Genomic DNA, 25,984 nt, shown 5'->3' with positions numbered 1-25,984 from the left:
TTTTGGGCGAAAAAAAAAAACAGAAAATTCACGTCCGATAAGTATTCTATTGAAAATAATGACAAGGCAGCACCTGTGGAATGGTTTTTATTGTCTTGCCCATTTCCACATGCACAGCAAGATTGCACTGCATTGAGGAAAGGAACGGTGTGCGACAACCACGCTGCAGCCCTTCTAGCCTATTGCTTATTTTCCTCCTTGTCCATCTCTTATGGCACAAACAACAGGAAGAGCAGGAATTAAAATCTGGATAGCATTCCCATATTCTCATCCCTCATTTCATTATGTACTGTTCCAATAAGCGTCATTGTGGTTTTCCTTAAGTTTTCTTTATCAAGCATTCTTACTGAAAAAACACATCGTTAGCTTCAGGCTCATCAGCTTCAGGCTCTGGATCCAAAATAATTGCCACTTCTGAAAATTTTACTTTAATTTCTTTTTCAGAGGCAGACGGTGTGGGATCAGGTGTTAAAGAAGGATCTGACTCTTGGTTTGTATCTGTCAGAAAGCAATCCTGCAAGAAAACATAATGCAGATGAGGCAGAAAGCTACAAATGGTAGAGTGTGACAAATTCTAAGCAGTAGAAGTCATATAACATAATTTTCTGTCTCTGTAGCTTGCAAATAAAGTGTTTTTAAGGCTGCAAGTTATAGGAGCAGCACAGGTTCACTTCATGATTCTTTCCGTTATTCAATGAATAATGAGAAAATGTATTTCCCTTCGCTCTCTGCAATTGAAAAGCTAATTACCAGTTTTGTTGGGAACTCTGCAGCAGGCTGGGCATCTACATTTCTAGGTTCAGCAGCTTTTTCAGATGCTGCATTTTCTTCATGTTCACTGTTGTAATCTAACAGTAGCGTCTCAAGGTAATGGCATTTTTCGTAGGCCTGAGTTACATCTTTGTCAGCATCACCTGCTTTGGTGTCTTCCATGTTGCTAAATGCTATCATTTCTGTTTTCCTGAAAGAGAGTTAAGGAAATCCATAACACCTTAAGCCTGAAAATAGTTAAGTGACAAAAATCTTAGCCTCTCTGAAACCAAGTGCAGCATGTGCAACTGATCTCAAAATTACTGGGATTTTGCCCAGTGGAATGTTAAGCAGCTTCTCATATCCTGAAGGGTTTTTTCTGCGTAAGGCTTAACAATTTGCTACAGAGTAAGTAGGAATTTACCCATCTAATTTTCAATACAAGATTAAAAGATATTAGCTTCCTTCAAGTGTAGAATTTTTAACTTCTAATTGAAAGGATTCTCAAAAATTGACCTATACACTAGTGAAAAGTACAAGGAGATTCCCATGTTACCGGAATAAACTAGAACTGCATCCTCTGATATGCTACGTTATATAAATTTGTGATATCAGCATTCTACTTACACATCGTTCGGGCGCTCTGGTTTCTCTAAGCTTTTCAGAGTTCCATTTTTGTCAGTTGCACATGGATTAGCAATACCCTCCATCATTTCAGCTCGCTTCTGAACCAAATACTGTTGCTTATACTTTCTGAAAATAAGTAGTACACTAAAATAAAATTGTTAGTTCTTTTTGAAGATGGGCTTTACAGTTGTTTTAAAAACAGAACTTTGTGTCAGAAGTTTACTACACAACATTTGTTTTCAGTATTATTCTGGGGATTATTTTGGACTATTTCCTATTTTTCTGCACAACTGTTAGATTACATATTTAATGGCAACAGGGTAAATACCCACTGCCCTCTTGGAAATGTATTTGTTTTCCTCAACTCTATGGTCCTGCTTCCACTGAAGTTAGCAGCGAAACGTCCCTTGATTTCAGCATTCGTGGGGTTAGAGGAGACTTACATGGATATATTACAGTTCCTTGTGCCCCCCTTCACAGTTAACATTTCTGCTATCCACCTTTCTGTTTTTAAAAGTATTTGTTTCTGCTGTTGCTGTGTGACAAACGCAAGAAGGAACCAACTGTCACCTACATGTACTGTGTCTAATACCTACAGTACCACGCCAGTCGTTTTGATTTAAAGCAAATCTTAGGCCATACCCCATGCAAGTATCAGTAATTTGTCAGATAAGTATTTTTCAAGTTGACATTTCAAGTCAACTTGTTAGTTCTAAGTCTAAATTAAGTCATTAAAGTAAAACTATTTGTACCTTTTCCTTTTTGTAGTAAGAAGTACATATACCAGGAAGATTATGAGGGTACAGGCTAGCAGAACACTGAGCACGATTGTTGCGATGAGTTCAGGAGTTGCCGACTCTTCAGGAGCCTCTTCTATGGCAGCAGTAACAGATGTTGAAAATATTTTCTCCAGTTCTATCTCAATGTTACCCTTCTGCTCCCTAAGTTTTCTGAAGATAGAAGAGTTAAAGACTGTTGATTTATCAGGCCTTCATTTTGGCTTGAGGAGTAATAAAGAAAACAACAGAATACCACTGTCCCACCAAGACCTTTTCTGAAGATTCCAACTTGCCATGCCTTTCATTCAAGACAAACTGTTTTCTAGCAACCTGCCCTGTTGCTTATGAACTGAAATGATGCAAAGTTTGGAAAATTGAACTTGATAGGTCAGCATCCTCTAAATCCACATCAAGGCAAACACATATAGTCTTACAGATACCAATAGCACTTCCCTCAGGGAAAAAGGTTCATCCATGGAGTCTGCTTCCTGTGACCAGACTCCATCAGTGACACTAGCCACAAACAATTACTAGTTTAAGAGAGCTGTTGATTCTAGAAATGGGGTGTTTAAATAGCAGCTGCCCTTACAAGAATGTGCATTCATACCACTGTCATGTTATGAAACAAATGTAAAATACACCTAGAATGTAAGTTTTTGATCAACATTCTGCAATTCTGAAGTGAAGTCGATATCTATTTCAATTATTCTCTTTCTGCTTCAGTTGTCTTTAAAACTGACTTTTAAATATATTTTGCACAATGAAACATCCTTATTCAGGTTTCTGACAAACTCAAAAAACTACCTTTCAATAAACAATGAAAGCTTTCTGAATTCTAAAAATTCCATCTAAGCCTTGACGTAAGTCTCAGATAAACTGATATTTGAGTTAAACCTTCCCAGTCCAAGACATAAATAATTTTAAGGGACACAAAACCTAGCTGCACAGCTCTGATGCCCAGAAGACAGACTGTGCCATACAGACCTTTTTACATCTTCCGCAGGTATTTCCTGGTTTGCCTCACCGAAAGCAACAATTTTTACATGGGTTACATCAATGCTGCTTCTTGCTTTTCTTTCAAACTCATTGGAATAAACATCAACAATGTATACGTTCCATGCAAGTTTATCTTCCAGGACCCTGCCATCATATTAAGAAAACGTTTTAAATTAACTGGGAAACAATAAATTCTTTCTACTCTGGAAGTGAAATGATGGACGAGTAGTATTTAATACAACACTTTGCAGATATTTCGTATTTTAATCTAAGCATGTAAAAATGCATGATTATCATCAGCAAAGGAATTAAGCTATTTGCCCAATATCGCTGAGTGATTGAGTAGCAAGTTAAAAAAAAAAATCCAGTCCTGTCTCCCAGTGGTAAGCAAAGATACTTTTCATTAGCAGGTGTTATATAACTTTTGTACAGAGCCTGGAAATTCTTAGATATGTGCCATTAGCATAACTGAACAATTAATTAGATAAAGGAAGGATTAACAAATCCTTTCATAACCAGGATGACAAACCCTTTCTTGACCTAGATTTCATAACCAGTATTGCATAGTCTGTCATACATTTAGTCCTGCTTTACAAAGCAACATATGGCTCATTTCATGCTTGACATTATTTTTCATAAATATAGGAAGCGATACCTATTGGGTATGATCAACAGTAGAGGTGAGATTTTTTCATGTTGGATCAGACCACCAGCCCAGTTAATCCATCATTCTGATGGCAGTCAGTACCAGCTGCTTCAAAGAAAGTGACAGAGCAACTCTAGGGTTTCCATTTGACATTTACCAACAAGGAACTGGTGCCGTCATAGTGTCAACATCACAAACTCATTTTTCCATCCTTCAAAGTGATCTCCCCTCAAAAGCACACGAGTCAATATTTCCAATGTAAATATATGTTTATATGTAATCAAACAAAAGATCTTGTGTCTTCATTAATGTGCCAAAAAGGCCAAACTATCTTTCCAATTGTAGTGTGGCCACCCGCATATTGCTAGCTAATCCCCTAGTGCCATGGGGCTGACAGGTCCTTGAGGAGCTCTGCTGCTGTGCTACAAGGGGCATTTTTCATCTCTAGCAAAGGTGGGTTTGGTCTGCGGCTTCTCCTGTCTGCCTCCACATTATTATCTTGAGCCTGCTATCCATGAAAAACTTTATCCTAGGACGTTAAAAATCACAGAAACATTGAGGTGGGAAGAGACCTCTCGAAACCGTCTAATCCAATGACCTCTTCAGCATTTGTCAGCTCAGGCCAAAGCCTTACCAGGTAAAAACTGGTGTATTCCTGTGAATTCCCTTAAATTAGTCTGAACTACATCCAAGTTGAAGGCCTAGTTTTCCACGGGCACTGCCTGTATCACCTCCCCTGTAGGCCATCATCTCAAAGGGACTCTAAATTTGTCATTAGATATTATATCAGAATAAGCTACACAGTTTCAAAAATACCTTTTTACTTCAGCAAGGTTTCTTTCAACAACATTGATCTTCTGATTTAGTACCACCACCACAATGTTGTTACTGGAACTAGAATCAACGGTTACCTAGTAAATAAATAAATCACATGTAATGTTTTCTAAAGCATTCTAAAAAAAAAAAAAAACAAACAAAGAAAACCAAAACACACACACACACACCCCAAACCTCTGATATAAATAATTGCCCTCTAAAAGTCTGTCTTCACGCCAACATATTTTTCTATGTCAATGGAAATGGCAGCTTCGTAATTCTGGCCTGAAAGTATGTAGTAAATCTGACAGCCTTACTGTATGGTATTAAGTAAATTTCTTTTTATCATTACCAAACCTAGCCCTTCTTGTATACAGAGTGTTGACACGGAAGCAAATCAGGACTATAAACAGCAATCTTCCTTACATTGACTGTTGTCCGGGCCATGAGGCTTCCTGTGCCTTGGTCTGCAGCTTGGACTTCCAGATAAAACGTTCCAGCCTTTCCTGCTACAGAAACTGTAAAAATCTGCCCTGTATTTTCATCGATGTCAAATTCATTCATTTCATTATTCACTAAGCTGTACAGCAGAAGTCCATTGTCTCCTGAATCCGGATCTGTGGCCTAGGTTTTAAAAAAGGTGATTTGTGAAATTCAGCTTGTAGCTTTTGGGCTGCACGTTGCTCTTCAGTCACAAAACTCTGCAGTTTCAATTTGTACAACAGCGCTGTTGTATTTTTCTCTTTGCGCTAAACAAAGTGGGGCACAAACTATCAGAATCGGACACAAGGGTATAAAACAGGAAATACATTTACCATAAAATCTGGAGGATTCTACAGCTGCAAGCATAAAAGGAGCAGGCTTGAACTAAGGGATAACACCAGACTTAGAACTGCTCCATTTTGTGATTCATTTCTCATTTGAGTCTGATAGTTAAACAAAGCAGTTAACAGTGCCAAAGAGAGAAGGGTAGACTGTGCAGTGTGTAATCACTAACAGCAGCAGGAGTCAGAACAGGCTGGGTAGCTCTTCTGATAGACCCGCTGGTAGGACACGTATGGCCCAGTTCCCTGAACACCCCATCCTTCACCAGCTTGATGTTAAACCTGGATGGTGGGCAGAATCCGTCTCAAGCTTTCGAGAGCAGATTTAACAGCTCCTTTAACCCGGTTTTACTGAGTAAGAAATCCAAATCTTTCAAAAGATTTCTGTCCTCATGAGGAACGCAGAAGGATACTCCACCTGAACTGTAATAACCGGGTACTTGTACAGCACAGAGTTGGGTATCCGAGCAGAGTAGGCATTATTCAAAAACGCTGGCTCTTCATTGACATCCTGCACCAAGACCATCAGCATTACCACATTTTGAGCAAACAGACCTATTGAACAAACACAAGTTAACTGCAACAACAAACACCAGCAAAGCACAACTTTCAAAGGCCAGGTGAAGCCATGGCTTCGCAGCAGTATCTCTACCGCATGTGAGGAAAAGAGGGAGAAGAAAAGGAACGCAGCAGGGATGTGCCCAGAGGAGCGCTCTCTTGCTCCTCCTGGGGCTTCAGTGACAGCAGGCAGTTCAAGGACTGCCTTGTTAAAGTTGTTAAAGGTGACAGCGCTGCTCCTCTCTCAGCCCTCTCCAGCCGGCTTTGCTGAACCAGGCAAGGGACAGGTGGCTTCTTCCAGCTCCTGCTGAGGAGTCCAATGCCCAGCTCTTACATCCTTTTCTGAGACCGCGGTAGGGCCCTGTGAGGGTTTGCACCCTTGGAGGAAGGCTGCTGCTTTTCTCGGCACAACCTTGACCTTCAGCTTTTCATCTTGCACATCAGACTTTTCAGTTAAAGAGAATCATGATTCCTATATTGGGTTGCAAACACAGAAGATGTGTTCATTGCCCCTGATTTAAGTTGGAATGTCCTTCAAATCAAAAAGTTACCTGAATGCTGGACTTGTGTGGCAGATAAGAGATTTTCACGTGCTTCAATTAAAATCACATATTGAGAAACTTCCTCATAGTTCAAATTAATTGCTGTTCTCAGCTGACCGCTTTTTGGATCCAATCTAAAATGACCTGAAAGAAAAAACATGCACCTTCATTGTTACAGCTACCATTTCACTTGTATGCCTCCTACCTCTTGTGTTGTAGTTGTTCTTAGGATGTTTCCCTGGGTGCTCTGCTCTTAAGATTGTGAAATGCAGCACTTCCACTGCCTGAGCAGCAAAGGCATCACACCTGGGGTCCTATCCCAGACCAAACAGGCCTTAAACATTTGAAGGAGCAACATACTCAGAAAACAGAGTTGCAGCCTCTTGTTGCATGACTCCCTTTTCACCGATTTCCATCAGTTTCTAATTATTTCTGTTTTTTATGCACAAATGGAGTCGCATCACAGCTGCAAAAGCTGAAGGAGGCCAGATGCCCTAAGATAGGTGCAAGTGGAAGGAAAAGATAGATTAAAAGTGATTGGCAGGGAGGAAGCTGCTTGCTAACAACTTCTGTTTTGGCTCCCTCAAAACTGCCAGTTATCCTAATTTAAGACTACAGGAATCCATTTTCTGCAAGTTACCACCACCTTTTCAGCCACAAAAGATTACTGAAGTCCATGCTGAAGAGGTCTGAAAGTATTTCTTTGTGTACTTTCATTTTTAAAAAGTGACACAAGTTTTAATCCTGGCTCTCTATATCCTCATTCACATACAGCAACATCTGCCACACAAAAGACAGGTTATTCTGTTATCTTAGCTATTTTAACTCATAAGGGAAATAGTACTCACCTTTTTCATTGCCAGATACAACTGTATACTCAATCGGTTTTCCTAAAGTTTCAACCACAGTAAAAGCATAAATGAGATAATCCACTCCTGTGTTTTCCAAAATGGAAATGCTAATATAGAAAACAAATGATAAATCATAACGTTAAATTTCGCAGAGGTTGTTGCACTGGCAGGCTTTGAAATTGGACTCTTTAAGGGTGAGTCCTCTGTGGAAAATCCTGTCCCCTCCCCCACTTTTCTAGCTAGACATTTGTCTATCCTTGAGTAAAGGCTGAAGAAGAATGTTTTATTACTGTGCAAGAGGAAAGGGAGTCAGGCTTATACAAGTTGCACAATAAGAAATGAAAGGTGATGCCTCGCATCACAGGACCACCGTCATTGCAGAATTTCCTGGACATTAAAAAAAAAAACCAAACCAAAAACCAACTGATGTCCTTTCTTCTGCATGGAAGAATATGAAAATTAGCTTCAACTTTCAAACTTTACTATGTTTTCCACTACCCGGAGAATATGTACCACTTATATAACTTAGTATGAAAGCCTCACCTGATTTTGCTCTCGTTAAACCGTGGAACAAATGGACGGTTGTCAAACACATTAAGAGTAATCACAGCAGTGTCATTTAAAGATGGAGAGCCTTTGTCCTTAGCCATCACTGTTAAATGGATCTCTCCAGATCTAGACAGGTTTCCAGTTGTAATTATTTTCCCCTTGCTTGTATCTTCTATTAGGAAGAAGGGGCTGAAATTTTTATCTGGGAGGATGTAGTACTCGACAAGGCCATTTTGCCCCTGCCACGAAGGAAACACAACTTCACGTAACCATTGCTTGCAGGACCACATTATTTCAGTGCCCCAGGTCCCACAGTACGGACTCACTGGAATCTCATTATTTCCATGCTTAAATGGACAGAGTGCCAGAGGTATTTTAAATAACGAGAAAAAAAAACAGGCTCAGAGCTACTCTGTGCTTAAGCTGTTAACACAAGAGAAGCAGCAGGGGAGAGGTCCAAAGGGCAGAGCCCCCCACCCCCCAAATTAATTTTGATGTTCCAAGATAAAAAAAAATCCCATAGCAATACTAAACAAAACTATGTGCCCTGGGAGTGCATTTTGAAGGGTAGGATAAACACTGAAATGAGATTTGACAATGTCTAAATGTCTCTGGTGAATTTATCTAGAGAATTAAAACTTTGGGTTAGCTGTAGTAGGATGGGTGCTGATAAAAACACAAAGTGGAAGAAAATTCACAAGCAGCTGGCCAGTTACACAGCAAAAGTGTGAAAAGGGTCTCTAAAGAAAATAAGTTAAGGACATGTTTGCAGGAAGACAGTCAGAGTAGTGAAAGTGTCATCTAAAGGTGCAATGTCAATGAGAATAAGCCAAAGTCCCTTGGATCCTTTTCAGTCTGAGGAGAAGCACAGCTTCCCCGCTGCTGCAGGGGTAAGCCCTATTCCTGCCCGCCATAGGAGAGCTGAACACATTTTACTCTATGCACATGACTTCACTTTCCCAAGGCAAGCCATTTTGACAAACCCTTAGGGTGTGCTCTACTGCACTTTGCTCTGTATTTCTGAAAAACATTCTTTGCTGTTCTTCCATGGCTCTGCAGCAGCAGGATCAAACCCTATTGTGCACATCCATTGTCACTAAGTAGGCTGTGGATTTATAAGTGTTTCAGGAAAAGGGAGGAATAGAGGCAACAGGTAATAATTTCAGTGCTGGACTCTGCCCTGGAATCCTGAAAGGGTGGCACCAGGAGGATGAGTGCCACTCTGCATGGCAGAGGACCAGACATACTCTCTGAAGGATGAGTTTTGTTATGGTCTCAATGCGGACCTCACAGAACCCAGCAACCTTCATAAGTAATTTCACTTTCTATATGAAGTCATTGCAAAGGATGATAAAAAAGGGCCTTTAGATTATTTGCAGCAATATACCACAGCTGCAGCTGTTTTACCCAAAATTATGCATGAAGACACCTGCTGCACCTATTTTGTTGTCACTTCTAGATGTTTTATCTTTTAAATGATATAAAATTTGTAGTGATCTTGTCATGGTGATCTGGTTGACTTCTGGATATCTCTGCCAGTGCCTGGATACTACTTGATGGGTGCAGTACAGATATATCAAATAAAATCACTTTTAAAAATGGGGACAGAATTAGCTGGGGTACGACACTGCAGAGGTGTTCGGTAAGCAGACACTTCCATGTTCAAGCCAGCTAGATGATGTTCAGCTTTTACAGATTCTTCTACTTCAGAAGTTCAAATAACTTCACAGACACTAAATTGCTTCAGTCCTTGTATACTTCTGAAAGATCAGTTCAACTCTGCATACTAAGGGGAACAATTAAGGCAGATATAGCTGAAGAAATATGCTCAAAGACAGGAAGTACATGAGTGTCCAGGCAGAAACATCAGAAGTCCTAATTTCTAATTCCCAGTTCTGCAAGTCAATCAGAATTCACTTTCTGCTACATTCGTTATTTCATGCCTGGAGAATGGAGAAAAATATATTTGGGCTGCAGATTAGAGCAGTGTCAAAATCAGAGAGTAGTAGTTACCTGATCTTTGTCAGTAGCGCTCACAGTTATGACATGAGCACCTACAGGATTAATCATGTTTATAGAAGCGGAATAGGAATTCTGAGCAAATACTGGAGCATTATCGTTCACATCAGTCACTACAACAGTGACATGAGTAGTTGCCTAGAAAACAAAATGGTTTTGTGCATTTTAGAATATTTAGAATGACTTATTTAGCGATATGGTTTTTGTTATTTGCGTATGCAACAGAAAGTGTAAATTAGACATTGAAAACACTGTAGTAAAATATTGTGTTTGGTTTCATTTTGTGAACTCAACATCAGAGATCGCTACAGGATTTTAATACGAGAGAGGCAGGAATTCAATGTTGCAGTAGGATTCTACTTGAAAAGTGTCTGAATGAGTAAGAATAGGACGTGTTTAGGAGGCCAACACGTCCTACTGCTGCTGCTGCTAGATGCAGTTAAGGGAACCACACACGTTCTAGTTCTGTTAAATGTGTAATATCTTTTCAAATAAAATAAATACAGCAGAACTAGAACAATTTTCTGAAAATTACTTTTTCTCCCATGAAAAATTATCGCAGCACTTACAGTACTCATAGCAGCAGGCAAGAATTCCAGTTCCCCAACACAGGTTAGTCTGCAAATGATTCAGGGTCAAATTCTACCATGCATGATTATGAAGTATTTCAACTAATTAAGGAGTATAGTACTACTCAGTGTGGACAAAGGTCACAAAAGTCTGACCGTAAACATGATTATGTGACTAATTTATTCTGCACAATAAATGCCTTTAATAGATCTCCCTCCCATTAGTTCAAAATCCACTCTGAAGAGTCATAGTTCATTACAATAATGGTCTTTTACCTGATGGAAAGGAGCAGATTTATTGTTGATTGCATTTACTGTAAGGCTGTATTTTTTCATAGTTTCGTAGTCTGGAGAGTTCTTTATCTTAATGTTGCCATGTATTTCATCTATTTCAAATATATTTCCTCCACCACCTGAGAAACATTTAAAGAAGCATTATCAATGAATACATCTTAGAAACATATAACTAACTACACTCTTAAATTATATGTTTACTTGTGTCTTGAGCTCATTAAAACAATTTTTTAAATATCAAAATGTAGAAGAAAAACAGAAAATATTTTGATTGGACGAGCCTTTGAAATGCAACCCAACAGAATGGGTTAACTAGTTTTGCAGATACATCTGTCACACTCAAAAACTAATAGTGCTTGAGGCATGCAAATGATGATAGACAGCACAATGGAGTTCTGAGGTGAATCTCTGGAAGCAAGTTCCTCCAAGCCTGTGCAACTCTTAGAGGAGATCAGAGGTGTTCCCAGGGACTTCTACAGTCCTCTGACCTTCTGTGCATTCAGTCTCATGTTTGCTGGTTGCAACAGTCATAAAGCACTGTAACAAGACAGTGCTCTTGCCAAGATGTCTAAGAGGAGACATCATTGAATTTACTCTGTCTCTAATGAAGGTGGACTGAATGGCACACAGATCTAAAGAGAAATCGGTTTGACTGCCGAAAGACCCGGCAGTGACTTCTACTGGTTTTGGCCACCCTTGTCTAAAGCTACCACAAATCTGTATGCATACTGGAAATAAAAGATTCTAAAAGCATATATACTGTATACACATCAATCTTTATGGACCATACAACAAAAACAACTATTTCAGGTCCTGCAGGCTTTGGTCCAGAGGGGTCAAAATCTTCGTCTTAGTCAGATTTAGGGGCAGTGGCAAAAGGGGCACTCTTCACAACTGTAATGCCATTGGCTACCAGAGTTAAATGTGACAGGAAGGGTGAATCAGAGCTCTCAGTCACTGCAGTTCACAAGCTGGCACATTAATGTAAAATTAAATGGAAGGCACTTTATATTAATAGCGTGGGCAGAGATCCGAGGTAGCAGAGTAGGTGACCTCCTGCCTGTTGTGGCACTTCTGCTGCAGAGGTAGAGGTGTCCAGCACAAGGGTAAAGATGACAGCTCTCCAGCAGCCCTCGATAGTGAATCAGGTCCCTGACTCACTTGTGATACCATGTACATCTGCTCCTACTAGCTGTAAAATGCTCATAGTCCAGAGGCTGAGGAGAGGCTTAATTTAGCAGCATTTTATACCTGACGCAGACACATGGGTTCTACAAGGCCGTGATGAATTAGGCCCTAGACCCTTATTCCTCATTCAAGAAAGCTATGGGCATTTTTTTTTTCATCAAAATTACTCCTGCTGGTTGCAGCTACAGCAGTTGAATAGCTAAAATTTTTTTTAAAGTTGATTTTTAACATAACTAAAAGTATGATTAAAAGCACAACAATTTGTAATTTCTGCAAAAGAAGTTCCTACTCAATCAGTTTGAAAGGCACAGCAGCATAAATCAGTAAAATACCAAGCCAGGTGAAAGCAAACCTTCCTGGCTTATGTGGAAAGGAGTTAGGAGATAACACACATAATGCTATTTATGCTTGTAACAGTATAGAATCATGGAACGATTTGGGTTGGAAGGGACCTTTAGAAGTCATCTAGTCCAACCCCCCTGCAGTGAGCAGGGACATCTTCAACTAGATCAGCTTGCTCAGAACAACAAAGTGACAGTTGTTCCAGCACAGTGAGAAAATTCCATGTTACCTGTAAGGCTGTAGATAACAAAGGCATTGTCTCCTGTGTCTCTGTCCATTGCTGTGATTTTTCCAACTATTAATCCCACAGGTGCATTTTCATTTACGCTGAATTCAGTCACTGGATCAAAGACAGGTGGCCAGTCATTAACATCAATGATCTTTATGACAACCGTGCAGTAACCTCTTTTCTTCTCAGGGATTCCATCATCTTCAGCATATATCACAACCTGTCAGTTGCACAGTTAATGGTAATTGAGAAATCATATAAATGGATACTTGCATAAGGATTTTAAAAATGTGGGTAAATTTTAAACTTTGGAATATTATCAGAAATGTAAATTCAAATTCTGAGGTTCACCTTAAATGATTATTGAAACTTAGAAAGTATTCGGTCAATAAAAAAGTCTTCCTATATAGAACCATCAAATTCACCAATATTTTTGCCAGAAGCAAAATAAGGTCATAAAAAAATAACCAGCAGTGGCAACGACAATAAAAAAGATTAACCGAGAATCATTATCTGCACGACCTCAGTCCAGTACAGTCTCAAGCAAGCAAACAAACAACACTGAATACATGAGCTGTCGTTTTGAAGTTATTCATGTGCTGACATGTTTGAGAGTTTGTAGGACAGGTGAACAACGAGCCTTGCTTGAGTTTCATTATAGCCTAAAGGCAGTGTCTCACTTTAATAATGCATCACATCTTGAGATGCTCATATTCTAAAGCTATGCATAAAATGTTCCAGCAAAATCAAGTGAAACAGTGTCACCTGTTATCCAAGGGAAAGAGAAAGAGTTCTGAATAATGAAATTACTTAAGAAATGTAAAGCAAACCTGATACTCTGTAGGTTCCTCTTCATAATCAAAGGAGGCAGTGGAATAAATAATTCCAGTTGCTTCATCTATCCTGAATTTTAGTCTGTCTCCACTGAGAATGCCATATCTTAGGAAACCATTTCTACCGGTATCCCTGTCCTGAGCTTCCAGCTGGATGATCTCAGTAGCAGCTGAATTCTGTGGATGAAGAACAGTTAAAGGCTGTTAGAGACATTGGTTAGCTGCAATTATTTGAATTACATGAAAGGGGGAAAGTAACAGATACCACATACATTTACAATAGTATAGACATTTTAAAATCAAAATTATACAACTCATTCAGCACACAGAAATAATCTCTTGTTTTCACTAATTTACAGAATGGAACTATTTCCCCTCCCCATGTCTGTACCTACAGCAGCAATCTGCAGGAAGAAAAATCACCATGATTTCAAACGGGCCAAATGTTAACCTCAAATGTCTGACTTGCTGTTGAGGAATTATTCATGTTTAGTAGCTTCTAATCCTATGAAACTCAATGGATGTTCTCAACTTCAAAATCACATTTCTTTCTGAGCTAATAATTACTCTTTTCCAAATAAATAATCTATTTCTTCCTTTTTAAAACTGTTATTTGCATTAAGATTGACAGTAAATATCAGTGTTTCGCTTGCAAGGCCATTTGAGACCTGATCTAAAGTCATTTGATCCAACAGGGCATCCAGCAATTCCTACTGTTTAAATATTTCACATGGAAATCAATTTTTAAGGTTGGGAACTGTTATTCTAACTCTTCTCCATTAAACTAACCGGGGACATTAAAAATAGGTATGGCAATTAAACCTATATTTAGCTGAATGTTCAAAATGGTCTAGATTGGAATGCACTTGTGGCTGTTAAAGAGAATGTATATGAATCAGCTGGTAAACTCAAAGGCAAGGTACCTGCTATATAAAATATAAACACAATCAATGTGCTGCTTTTTGAAGATGTAGCTAGCAGCTTAAAGTGTGAAAAGTGGTGTTTGATAATTGAAGGGTGAAATGTTGAGCTAGATGCTTTTGCATAATTAAATTCTGTGGCTTCTTTTGCAGGCTCTCATAACATAACAGCCACAGACTGAAATCTGGCTCAATTTCTGCCACTGATTACTTAGCGACAGGAATAATCACAACAGATCGTACCCGTACAAAAGGAGAAATATTGCTAAATTAGAGACTTTGCCTGCTACTACTCTGTATGAAGTTCCATTACAAAAGGCTGAGAGAGTCTATAAGGTGCCCAGCACATCCACTAGGTTGTGAATACACATGAATGTTCTCTGCATACAAATATGCAAGCTGGAGTGGCTGTTTCTCCTTTGTGGAGCCCCTTCTGATTAAAGGATTCACTTTTCCTTCAGTATGTCCACACTTCTAGACCATTCTCAATATGTATTGCGATTTTCAGCTTGAAATAAGCCTTAAAGCATCACATGGCAGAACAGAATGGTAAGCCTGTCCGCTTCCAGGATGTTTACTTGCATACTCGTCAGATGACTTTTTATTATTATTATTTTGAGGGTTTATTTTTGTGATTCTGTTTGAATGACATTTTCTTACCTCCTCCAATCTTACTTCTAGAAGAGAAGATGAGAAAACTGGAGAGAAATCATTTTCATCAATAACTTCCACATTCACAGAACATTCACTAAATATGCTAGGATTAGACGAATCTGTTGCTTGCACGTTGAAAACAACTGGAAAATCTTCCACTTTCAAATTCTTTGTTGTTCTTACAATACCAGTGGATGAACTGATAATGAAATACCCTGTTTAAAGAAAGCAGAAATTATTCTGTTTATGATTTCATTAGTTAAAACTGAAGATATGAACCCTTCAATGCAAACTATATATTATGTATATCTTAGAGTATTTTTCAAAGAACAAAACAAAATTCAACGTGGATTTACGAGAATGTCAGATGTATCCAGGGCTGTAATTAACAAACCCAAATAATTCAGAAGGTCAGATGGGAACCAAAGGAGACAAGTTCACCCCACTGCTTTCCAGTCAGAAGGTATTCACCTTCCTCTGAAACAGTCAGAGATTATTTGTCCCTGTTTATTTTATTTCCCATGAAGTCCTGTTCTTAATGAAGATGAGGAATTCTGCACATAACTTCAAGGACACCATAACTTCATACAAAACATTTTACAAAAAAGAAATATAAAGTGGCTACTTTTGATGATGCAATAAAATCAGCTCTGTGCTTAGTAAAAAAAAGACACGTGACAAAGCACTGATCCAGTTGATCCCATGTAAACTTACTCTATGCATCCAGGTTTGTTTAGAAAATGTTGCTGAGTTAGTTTTTCTACCAGCAGTCTTTATGCTGAATTAGGTATTCTTTCCCCAGTCACTGTAACTTTATGCCTGATCAGGTACCACCTGATCTTCCTGGAGCAGACATAAGAAAGCATACAGCGGGTGCAGCCAGCTCTGTATCGTGTGGCTCTAGCTAATCTGACAGAAATTCAATCACATGCTCACACCTGATCTGTATCAAATTTGTACATCTGGTGGATGCACATCCAGTATTAATGGCTGTAGAACTGAGGTAAAAGCAAAAGGAGAGAGAGAAGAAACAATTCAAAAGCTAAGTGCTCTGTAGCGCTTCTTGTTTAACATGCCCTCTTCCATATTATTTCACATAAAGAGCTTACCCTTTCCATCTCCAGGTACAATGCTGTATACCACAGGGACCTCGTACAACACACTGATCTGTACAACAAACGTATCAGGCAGTGTCTTCTCGCTCAGAGGGGCAGGCTTATAGACTGCTTCTGAGAACACCGGGAATGAAGTGTTGATGGGAGCTATCATTATTGACACCTGCAGAGAAAAGGAGATGACTACAGGGGTTATGTTTTCAGGTCTAGCAGGCTTTTCTATTCAGGTATGCAACAGCAGAAGTCCAGAACTTTGTTAGTAAGAAAAAGCCTGTGATTGCTGTATGCTGAGTTTGGCACATTAGTGTCCTGAAGGCAGCGAAGGTTAGTGAAAAATGCCAGCAACCTCATCGGTTTAGGTTCACCTGTATGCTTTCCTAAATATAGAGAGGGATTCCAGTTCATGGCATAAAGCACATTTCAGATTACTTGTCTAGCTAAACAGCTCTCAGAGTGAGGTTCTGATCTGCATTTGCAACAAATTCTTCCACTGGAAAAATGTATGACCAGAGCAGGAGCTTTTAATTACAGTATTTTAAAATTATGTTAACTGACTTTATATATGATCAATAGTGACAGGCAGTAAATAAATAATGCCTACTGCTTCACAAAAATAAAGATAATTTACTTCTAAATGATGCCAGACAGCTGCTGTCCAATGCTCTGAAGAATGATGGCTCATAAGCCTACATTTTAAGGTTCTGTTGAATATAATGTTCTACATGGCTTTATCCATATACGTTTCTAGTCCTTTTTTGAATTCTGCCAAGCTGTGATATTTAGCGGTAAAAGATCATCAGCCAGCTATAAGCACTGTGTAAAAAATCCTTCTTTTATCATATTTAAATTTCTCACATTTTTTTTTCTTGTATTATAGGAAAATAAACATGAACACCTTATTTGCTGTCTCCTGTTTTTTCTGTCACATACTTCCATTACATCTCCTTTGACTGTCCCACTCTTTGACCTTGCACAGAGGTCTCCAATCTCTGATCTTCCCCCTCCCTCACAGTCTAGAGCTTCTGTCTTTCTTTTCTGACATGGAATGATCAAAACAACGATGCGTGGTGCGTCAGCAATTGCTATAGCAGCATGACTTTGTAAATGTTACAATCTTGCATCCTGTTCCTGAAACAGAAGTGGGACTCTGACATTCTGATTTCTGTTTTGCATAGTTTTGCCTCGCTAATACCTACTTCCTGGTGTAGTTACACTCAGTTTAGAAGAAAACAATCTGGGGAATAAACTGCACAAGTAGACACTAAGGTAGTAATTTTAGTACCTTTACAGAAGTTGAAAGAGGTGGCAGACCTGAATCCGTAGCAGTGACCATCAAGGAATAATACAGGGGAACCATCTGTTTGGATAAGTCTCTTGTTAACGTGAGTTCTCCTGTGGTACTGGAAAGACTAAAGAGACCATCTGAGTTTCCATCTGAAGAGACAAAAACAAGTGTTGGACATGTTCAACAGAGCCAGGAGAGACAAGGAACTGAATTATATGCCCAGGAAAATCCTAATCCTTATATGTGATCTGGAGCAGGACACCTGGACTCTCTTGATTCTGCATCTGCATCACAGAATCAATTGGGCTGGAAGGGTCTTTGTGAGGCCTGTAGTCCAACCTCTCGCTCAAAGCAGAGTCATGAATGAATCGAGAGCAGGTTGCTTAGTGCTTTGATCTGTCACATGCTGAAAACCTCCAAGGACAGTCCCTCTGGGCAACCTGTTCCAGTATTTAGTCATCCTCACAGAGGACTTTTTTTACCCCTTAAATTCAGCAGGAACTTGCCATTTCAGTTTATGACCATTATCTCTCATTCTCCTGTCATGCAGCTTAGGTTAGCTGTATGCAAGTACCCCAGTAATAAAAGCCCATAAGATTTTTTTCTCTAGCATACCTGAAATAGCGTAGAAAATGCCTTCATCATAACCCTTGCTTTCATCTGTTGCATTGATATCTACTACCAGTGTGCCAGCTGTAGAATTGTCTAGAAGGATCTGGGTATACGAGGGCTTCTCAAATATGGGTCCTTCTTCATTAGCATCTTCCACGGTAACTAAGAAAAGAAAATCCATGTCTGAGGGTAAACACGAGTTTCATCTAAACGGTTACAAACTATTTCTTCAGCTAATATAAACCAGCACAGCTCCTCTGAATTGAGTTGGACCTCTTCCACTTTAAACCAGATGGCAACCTTATCTTCTGTACTTCAAAATGCTTGCCTTTGTGGATTAAATTATTTACTGGTCAAGCAATAATTTCCCACAATGGCTGCACTTCTGGCTAGCATGCTGTCACTACTATCTGTCACGAATAATACCATCTTATTGCTTCGCTGGGTTCCCTCTGTGTCAATATTCATCTGTGTCTCTAGTCTTTGGCTTAGATTGCAAGCATTGCGAGACACGATTGCTTAGTTTTATATTTGTACATGACCTGGCACAATAGGGTCATGGTCTACAGTTAGTGAAGCTGGTCATACAGTAACATAACATAAATCAGAACACGAAGTAATAAATAAACCGATCCTGATCAAAAGTAGGACTGGCCAAAAACTAGGATACCAACTTCACAGAAATCTTTTATGTTGTGTTGGGAAAAAAGATTTTTTTTTTTTTAAGGGAAAAAACCAACAGCAATCAAGTACTGTTATTTTAACAACACTAAAAATCATTGCCAACATTTTTTTACTACCCTAAAAGCAGGCTTTCTGTTAAGAAGTAGAAAAAGAACTGAATTATGTTTTTGGAAACCTTTCAATCACAATGATGTTAATAGGTAGTCAAAAAATGCCATCGAAAAATTTGTGAATATATTGAAGGAAGTAATGTCAGTTTGTGTGAGAAATCTTGATTTCTGACAGCCAAATATTTTTTGAGAAAAATTTCGTCTGGCTATAGTGAAAAGGTCACATCATAATTTCTGACAATTTACTTTGGCAGACTCTATTACTACTGAAGGCTATCTTTATGCCTCATAACTACACATGCTGAAATATTCCCTAAGGGAAAAGAAGGTAAATTTTCTGTTGTAAAATACAGCTACCTGTAATGTTTGCTGTGCCCTGGAGATATGGTTCTCCAGGATTGAAAGCTTTCAGAATAAATGTATACTGGGAACGATATTCATAGTCCAGAGGTTGAAGAGTTGTAATATTTCCAGAAAGTTCTCCAATGTGAAATGAAGAAGTATCTCCAATCATGGTGTAATGAATGATGGCGTTGTACCCTATATCTTCATCTGTGGCTGCTGCACTCAAAATCTAAATGAGGAAAAAAAAACAAACCCCAAACCACCAGGTTTAGAGCAGAACAAAGAGAGTAGCAAAACATACACACAAGACTGGTATTTAACTCTGTAGTGTTTACTGACTGAATTTCTCATATGGCCACTAATTGCATTGCTAGAATACTGACACAGCATATAGCAGGGCTAGTGACAGATGTTAAAGGTTCTTAGGTGGTGCCTCTTCCCTTGATTTCGGTAAACCATTAGTTCACATCTGCAAGGCAGATACGGAGCCATATGGATACACTGGGAGAAGACAGAAAACCTCAAGAAAAGGGGATGCTGGATATCTGTGCAGCACCCACAGAATCTTTAAAACATGTTGCCTCTAAAAACTAGATCCATGCAGTGTGGCATCACTACTGGGGACAGGAGGGAAAGGGGGAGTGGCACAGAGAGACCTTTGGGACGAGTCAGTGGGATAGGCACTCTGCTGTCATATAAAAAGAACATGCTGCATGATTTTACAGACTCCACAAAGTAAAAAAAAAAAAAGTTCACCAATGCACAGTCATCCTAGATAACTACCACTCCCAAGTTTACATAAAGAAAACAACTGCAGAACAGCCTATTTATTCTTAATACCACATACCACATGCGGAGGCTCATTCTCTTTCACAGTCACAGAGTATGATTTCTGGGGGAACACTGGTGGGTTGTCATTCACATCTTCTACAGCGATGCTTAGAACTAAGCTTGCAGATTGTGGCGGTTTGCCAGAATCAGTGGCCTGTGAAGAAACAACTTGTCATTAAATGCAGCACTATGATGTTACAAACTTATTTTACCAGTTCAGTTTTGTTCCAAAAATTGTGAGACTCCATCGCAGAAGACTTTCTGCTGGACCAGTTATCACTCAGCAACATTGCTCCAGCCTTGTACTTGGTTAGGAGTTGTCTGTCTTCTTGCGGATGGTATCCTCACCACATCACATGCTCTGCCTTATTTAATGAAAAATTAATCACAAGCTCAAGCCTGGATCCAGATCAAATGTGTCATCTGATCAGATGTGGCACTAATCAACACAGAACCATGGTATACAAATGCATACGCTTTTAAAGGCTGTGGCATTTAAATGCTGTGGCATTTAATGCTTTTAAATGCTGTGGCATTTAAAATAATATGGAAATCCCTTGCATTTTGAGGGTTTGAGGTATCTACAAAGCGAGCTTTGGAGAGTAGATAGTATGTGACAAACTCAGAGTCAGTTTTCAATTGCTCAAACATCTGCCATAGAAAAGTTCTAATCTATATATACACAAATTTTCAATTAGTGTTGAAAAGTGTCCACCTTTATTAATTCTAAAATTTTCAAAAGACACTATTTGATTTTTGGTATGTTTCCTTGCTGTCCTGAATACATTCCACAAGTTCCTTGGCCTGTTAAATTATTTGTTAGCAGTAAAGATCTCCATGAAATATATTTGTACATGATAGCCAGTGCCGGAACCCTTCTTTGTATGCAAAATAATTTAGCTGATTAAATAGCAGTAAAAATCAATAAATCAGCTAGAATTAATAGATAGCCACATGGAAGCTCAGTGAAACTTTATGCTTTCACTTTTTTTTTTTTTAACTTGGAAATCTATATTTCATGTATTTTTAAAAGGTCTAAGTACATGTATTTTGAAAAATGATAAAATAAGGGAAAGGGGAAAACAATATGGATTGGCAAAGCAGTAAGGGCAACAAAGCTGGTGAAGGGTCTGGAGAACAATCCTTATGAGGAGCTGCTGAGGGAACTGGGGTTGTTTAGCCTGGAGAAGAGGAGGCTGAGGGGAGACCTTATCGCTCTCTGCAACTACCTGAAAGGAGGTTCTAGCGAGGTGGGTGTTGGTCTCTTCCCCCAAGTCACTAGTGATAGAATGAGAGGAAACAGCCTCAATCTGCACCAGGGGAGGTTTAGATTGGATATTAGGAAGAATTTCTTCACCAAAAGGGCTGTCAAGCACTGGAACAGGCTGCCCGGAGAGGTGGTGGAGTCACCATCCATGGAGGTGTTCAAAAAACATGTAGACATGGCACTTCAGGGAATGGTTTAGGGGGCATGGTGGTCTTGGGCTGATGGTTGGACTTGATGATCCCAGAGGTCTTTTCCAATCTTAATGATTCTATGATTCTATGAAAAGCAATAGAGCAGTATGGCAGCTGCATGACCTAATACGGACTCAGGAATGCTTTGCAGATTTCCCGGTAAGCTATCGTATGACTATGACCTTTAAGATCTGACGTTCATGGGTCATTTATTCACTAATACCAATTGACACAGCAGAAAACAAAGGTCTGGGTGCAAAATATAACGAACAGTCTAAACTCATTAATTACTTCTAATGGAATTCATTAAGATTAAGTGTTTCTCTTGTGATGATTCAGTATTTTCTCTTTTTTATGCTGAGAATTTTGTGAACTTGCATCGTATTTGTCAACTTACTATTATTTTCAATTCATAAGTGTCCATCATCTCTCTGTCTAAGGATTTTTTTGTCATTAGCTTGCCAGTAGAACTATCTATATGGAACATTCCAGCAAAATCATCTTGCAGAGAGTATCTTATAAGTGCATTAACTCCTATATCCAGATCGGTAGCAGAAAATATGCCCAAGTCTAGACTAGCTGCATTCTCAGGAGCCGATAGTTTAGTTTGAATCAATGTGGAGAAGACTGGAGGATTGTCATTGATGTCATTTACTCCCACAGTTACCTGTATTTAATTAAAAAAAAAAAGAAAAAACAAGAAAGGAAGAAAAAAAAAAATGAGACTCATATTTGATCTGTAGAAACAGTATCCACAGGAGAATTTTAGAATTTTGATTCATCTTAATCTATGAAAGCCCATAGGAAAAAAATAAAAAACCCAACACAAAACCCAAAGGGATACATAACAACTTCAGCATTTTTCAGCATTTAAACATTTTCACAACTTCAGCATCTCAGCATTTTTTTCTTTTTATTCGTAACTGTTGCAAGGGAGATAACATATATGCTAACTGGGAGAGATGAGCAGGATTAATAATCTGGGGCTTTTTGGCTCATGTACTTCATGCTTTTGACAGAACTATGCACAGAATCAGTTTCAGTGTTAATCAGTTTGTCTGGTTATGGGTTGTACACAGAGGAACTCTCAGGAAGTGGTGCAATTTTTGAAGTTGACACTATTTATTTCAAGATGGTAATATCTCCTCAGCAAAAAAAAAGGCTCTCAAAATCCTCATGCTTGCATAACAGATGACAGTTACTTAGATATTGCTTGATTTTTTTCATACATTTAAAAAAATATTTTATATTCCTTTTTAAAAAAGTATTTTCAAATGCAGTATACTGTACCAAAGCAACAGCTGTATTGGGTGGCACCACAGAATCAACAGCTTCTACAATGATGCTGTACAGGTCCTTTTCTTCTCGATCTAGCCTGGCAAGAGCCACAATGTCTCCTTGGTCACTAACAGAGAACTTGTCACTATGAGATTTCAGAGAGTACACTACTTGTACGGCTGTGCTTCCAGTCAGAGCCTTCACAGAGCCAACAGTCATTCCAGCTGGTTCATCTTCTTGAATGCTGAACTCATAGCTGGGTCTATCAAAAGTCAGTCCAAAGCTAGTGTCGTTTACCAGCAAGTAGAGAGTAACAGAGGCTAATGAGAGAAAACAAATTAAAATACTGAAGTTGCTACTAAAATAATTGTGATCTGTGCTCTGTTCCCCTCAATTTTTGAGGAATTAATAGAAAATGACAGAAACCAGCACGTAGGAAGAGGAATGAGAAGGAAATAAAAATCAATAGTAATAAGAATTAATATGTAACACATAAAACATGATGCCTTTTATACCTAACTAATGTTCCAGAATAACCCTGCTTCACTGATCACAGCACTGTTGCTTCAATGTGATAGGGGAGCAAGGGTCATCAGTTTGAAGTTAATAGGACATAGAAGTGTTTTCCACTCCTGAAAAATTGTACGCTAAATTCTTTTGTACAAAAATAGAAGGGATATACGTAAACCCATATGAGTGCAAATTCTGTAGTGGCCATTCATCCTATTTTAAGAAAATCTGTTATTTCTCCTGTTGGTGATAAATCAAAGCTGGTCCCTAAAAATACATTTAAAAGTTACAGAAAATAGCATGTGACTGAATATTTTTTGAAAGAGTAGAAGCTTGTTTGAGGGTTATCTGACAGTTTCTAATTTGATTAAATGCTTCTAAGTTCTAAGAAAATGAAAAAACTGAAAGAAAACATACACTACCAATATTATTTAATACATCTTCTTAGAGTGGCTACTGCTATGAAGTCCTGGGTTTTGTACCATAAGCACCACTGCAAGAACTACAAAACTGTATTTCTAACCAGAATTATTAAACCAAGCTTTCTATTAATATGATCAGCTGGGAGGAAATCAAAGGGTAAAAGCAAATATTCACCATTGCTGAAACATGACATGGATTATAGCCCTAATTCATTTTGACTTGACAGCAATGGGATTAATTTTAAATTTCAATAGTTGCAAAGGTTACATGTCGGGGGTGGTGAGGCAGAGGGGAGAGGTGAAAAAACATCATTTACCATTTGATGTAAGCTGAGGAACTCCGTGATCAACAGCAATAACTATCAGTGTAACAACTGTGTCAGCTGTGATATGGTCCAAATTACTGCTGAGGGTGATTTCTGCTGTGCGGCTATCTATATGGAAATCATCGGAATGGTTCATGAGACTGTATTAAAGAGAAATCAGTGTAACATTCATATTAGTGACATTGGAAGTGCTATCTACTTAGTGTTACTTCTGTAACAAGCACTCAACAGACAGTATTTGCTTGCTTATAAAGAACAGCTAAACAACAGGTTTTAATTGCTGTGTCATTAGCCTAAATATATATTGGCCTTTTTATTTCTGAGTATGTCTTCCATCATGAAAAAAGACAGCATTCATGCCTTAAGTTCCCGTTATATCCCAAGCCTTTGATTTTCCCATGAATAGAAGGTAAATACTGCACACTCAGCTGCATAGTCAGCAACATAAGAAATCCAGGTGACCTTTGTCTGAAGCTTGCAGACCTGCTAATCCCTAGTGTTCTGCAAACTCTCACAGATAACCGGATTGCTTGCAAGAAAAAGTAACGTCTTTATGGCACAATGCCATCTCATAATTAAAAATATTCCCTTTCAAGACACCTGTCTTAAACATAAACACCCACAGTTTACCGACTCTTTCACCTGTCCTTCTCAATCTATACTTTTCATGTCAAGGTATCCTGGTATTTTCCATGATATAGGGCTCATCCAAAAATCTTTCTCGATTAATTTTTTTTATGCATAGTGCATTAGGAAAGTTAGTATTTCTTGATCTCCTCCTCCCAGCAAATGGAAGACACGTGGGAAGAGAGTCATTCTTGGAGATTCATTTACTTCCTACTCAGGAACTCCAACATGTTATACAAAATTTCAGAAATTCAAACACATCTTGACTTACAGTTCTTGTTGCTAAGTTTATCATTTGTTTGCACTCTTTTTCTTATGGAGTAAGCATGACTTGACAAGCTCTAAAACACAGAGTAATGGTTGTCCTTTTTCCTAAGTTTAGAAATCATTAATAATTATAGCACTTGTAAAATAGATATGAACAAGTCTTATCTTATTAAATATAAGATGACCAATAAAAATACTTCTTGAGAAATAAAAATACCCTTCTGTTTCTTTAACAAAGGATACTTAATAACCTCACAGAAACTTACCTGTATGAAATAACAGAATTGTTCCCAACATCGTGATCAGTAGCAGACACTGACAGTACAGACACTCCTTCTTTTGCTGTAGCTACATGCACGCTGGCTGAGTATTGTGCTTTTGTAAACTGAGGAGGGTTATCATTCACATCTAATACTTGAATGCTGACATATGTGAAATTCTGGCATGTGACAGGAGAAAACCATGATTCAGAAAATGCACAGACACTTATATTTATTAATAAAAGGAATTTGCAAATAAAGAGTAATGCGTTCCTCTCTATTACCTGCCTTTGAGGTACTCCGTTATCAGATGCCATCAACAGCAGCTCATACTTCTCTTTAGTTTCTCGGTCTACATAGCCATTAACCAAAATGGTTCCATCCTAGAGAAGTAATACAGTTCACGCACAGATAATTTTGATAACTCTTGTACACTGAGTTCTCAAAAGAGATGAGGGATTGACATCCTCTGTTCTTTTTTGGAAAAATATAGTTCAGATTCCAAGCAACATCCGACCAGTATATCTTAGTTTTCAGACACTGACATATATTTCCAAACTACAGAGCACATGCTGGCTTTGATTTCACATGTAGTAGAAGAGTTACTGCCTACACTTTTTACCTGATGTGTCTTATTATGCAGAGTAACTTCAGGAAAAGCAGTATCTAAATACTTTTTTTAGCAAATCCAAACCCTTACCTGTTGGATACTAAATGGATTATGCCCATCCTCAGCTGATAAGTAATAAGTAATTCGTGCATTCTGTCCCTCATCCAAATCAGTAGCAGTCACGTGTCCAACTCTAGCAGGAGCACTCAACATGTAATCTGCTTCCAGAATTGAAAAACTGTATGGCTGCATCTGAAA

General features: G+C 38.6%; 1 protein-coding gene across 2 annotated transcripts; it reads right to left on the bottom strand.

Annotated features, from left to right (window-relative positions):
- Window positions 1-70: 70 nt before the first annotated feature.
- On the bottom strand, window positions 71-25,979 carry LOC142054940 (cadherin-23-like). Of its 2 annotated transcripts, none has more exons than XM_075088185.1 (25): window positions 25,123-25,979; window positions 23,954-24,102; window positions 22,717-23,024; window positions 21,824-22,093; window positions 19,985-20,122; window positions 19,150-19,366; window positions 18,002-18,160; window positions 17,384-17,535; window positions 16,096-16,264; window positions 14,993-15,201; window positions 13,410-13,589; window positions 12,580-12,799; window positions 10,803-10,939; window positions 9,952-10,095; window positions 7,933-8,177; window positions 7,387-7,496; window positions 6,548-6,682; window positions 5,857-5,993; window positions 5,041-5,238; window positions 4,615-4,709; window positions 3,141-3,296; window positions 2,130-2,327; window positions 1,378-1,521; window positions 751-961; window positions 71-514 (listed from the first exon to the last, which is right to left on the bottom strand). In XM_075088185.1, exons 1-25 carry the CDS (start codon window positions 25,431-25,433, stop codon window positions 344-346), a joined length of 4,563 nt encoding a protein of 1,520 aa, XP_074944286.1. In that variant the 5' UTR covers window positions 25,434-25,979; the 3' UTR covers window positions 71-343. The 2 variants fall into 2 exon arrangements, with proteins under 2 accessions (XP_074944286.1, XP_074944287.1); XM_075088186.1 differs by having other exon boundaries at window positions 1,378-1,503.
- Window positions 25,980-25,984: the final 5 nt, after the last annotated feature.

Source organism: Phalacrocorax aristotelis, chromosome 3 (assembly GCF_949628215.1).
Source record: "Phalacrocorax aristotelis chromosome 3, bGulAri2.1, whole genome shotgun sequence".
In the NCBI taxonomy this organism is placed as follows: Eukaryota; Metazoa; Chordata; class Aves; order Suliformes; family Phalacrocoracidae; genus Phalacrocorax; species Phalacrocorax aristotelis.
Note: the sequence above shows the minus strand (reverse complement) of the source record. Positions and strands in the feature narration are given on the sequence as shown.

Excerpts from the sequence above, each read along its gene's own strand:
- LOC142054940 (XM_075088185.1), bottom strand. The coding sequence starts at position 25,433 with ATGGCATCTGATAACGGAGTACCTCAAAGGCAGGTAATAGAGAGGAAC. Across the intron at positions 7,497-7,932 it reads TTTAACGAGAGCAAAATCAG|CATTTCCATTTTGGAAAACA; the intron begins GTGAGGCTTTCA and ends TTTCTATATTAG. Across the intron at positions 6,683-7,386 it reads TGTATCTGGCAATGAAAAAG|GTCATTTTAGATTGGATCCA; the intron begins GTGAGTACTATT and ends TTTTTCTTTCAG.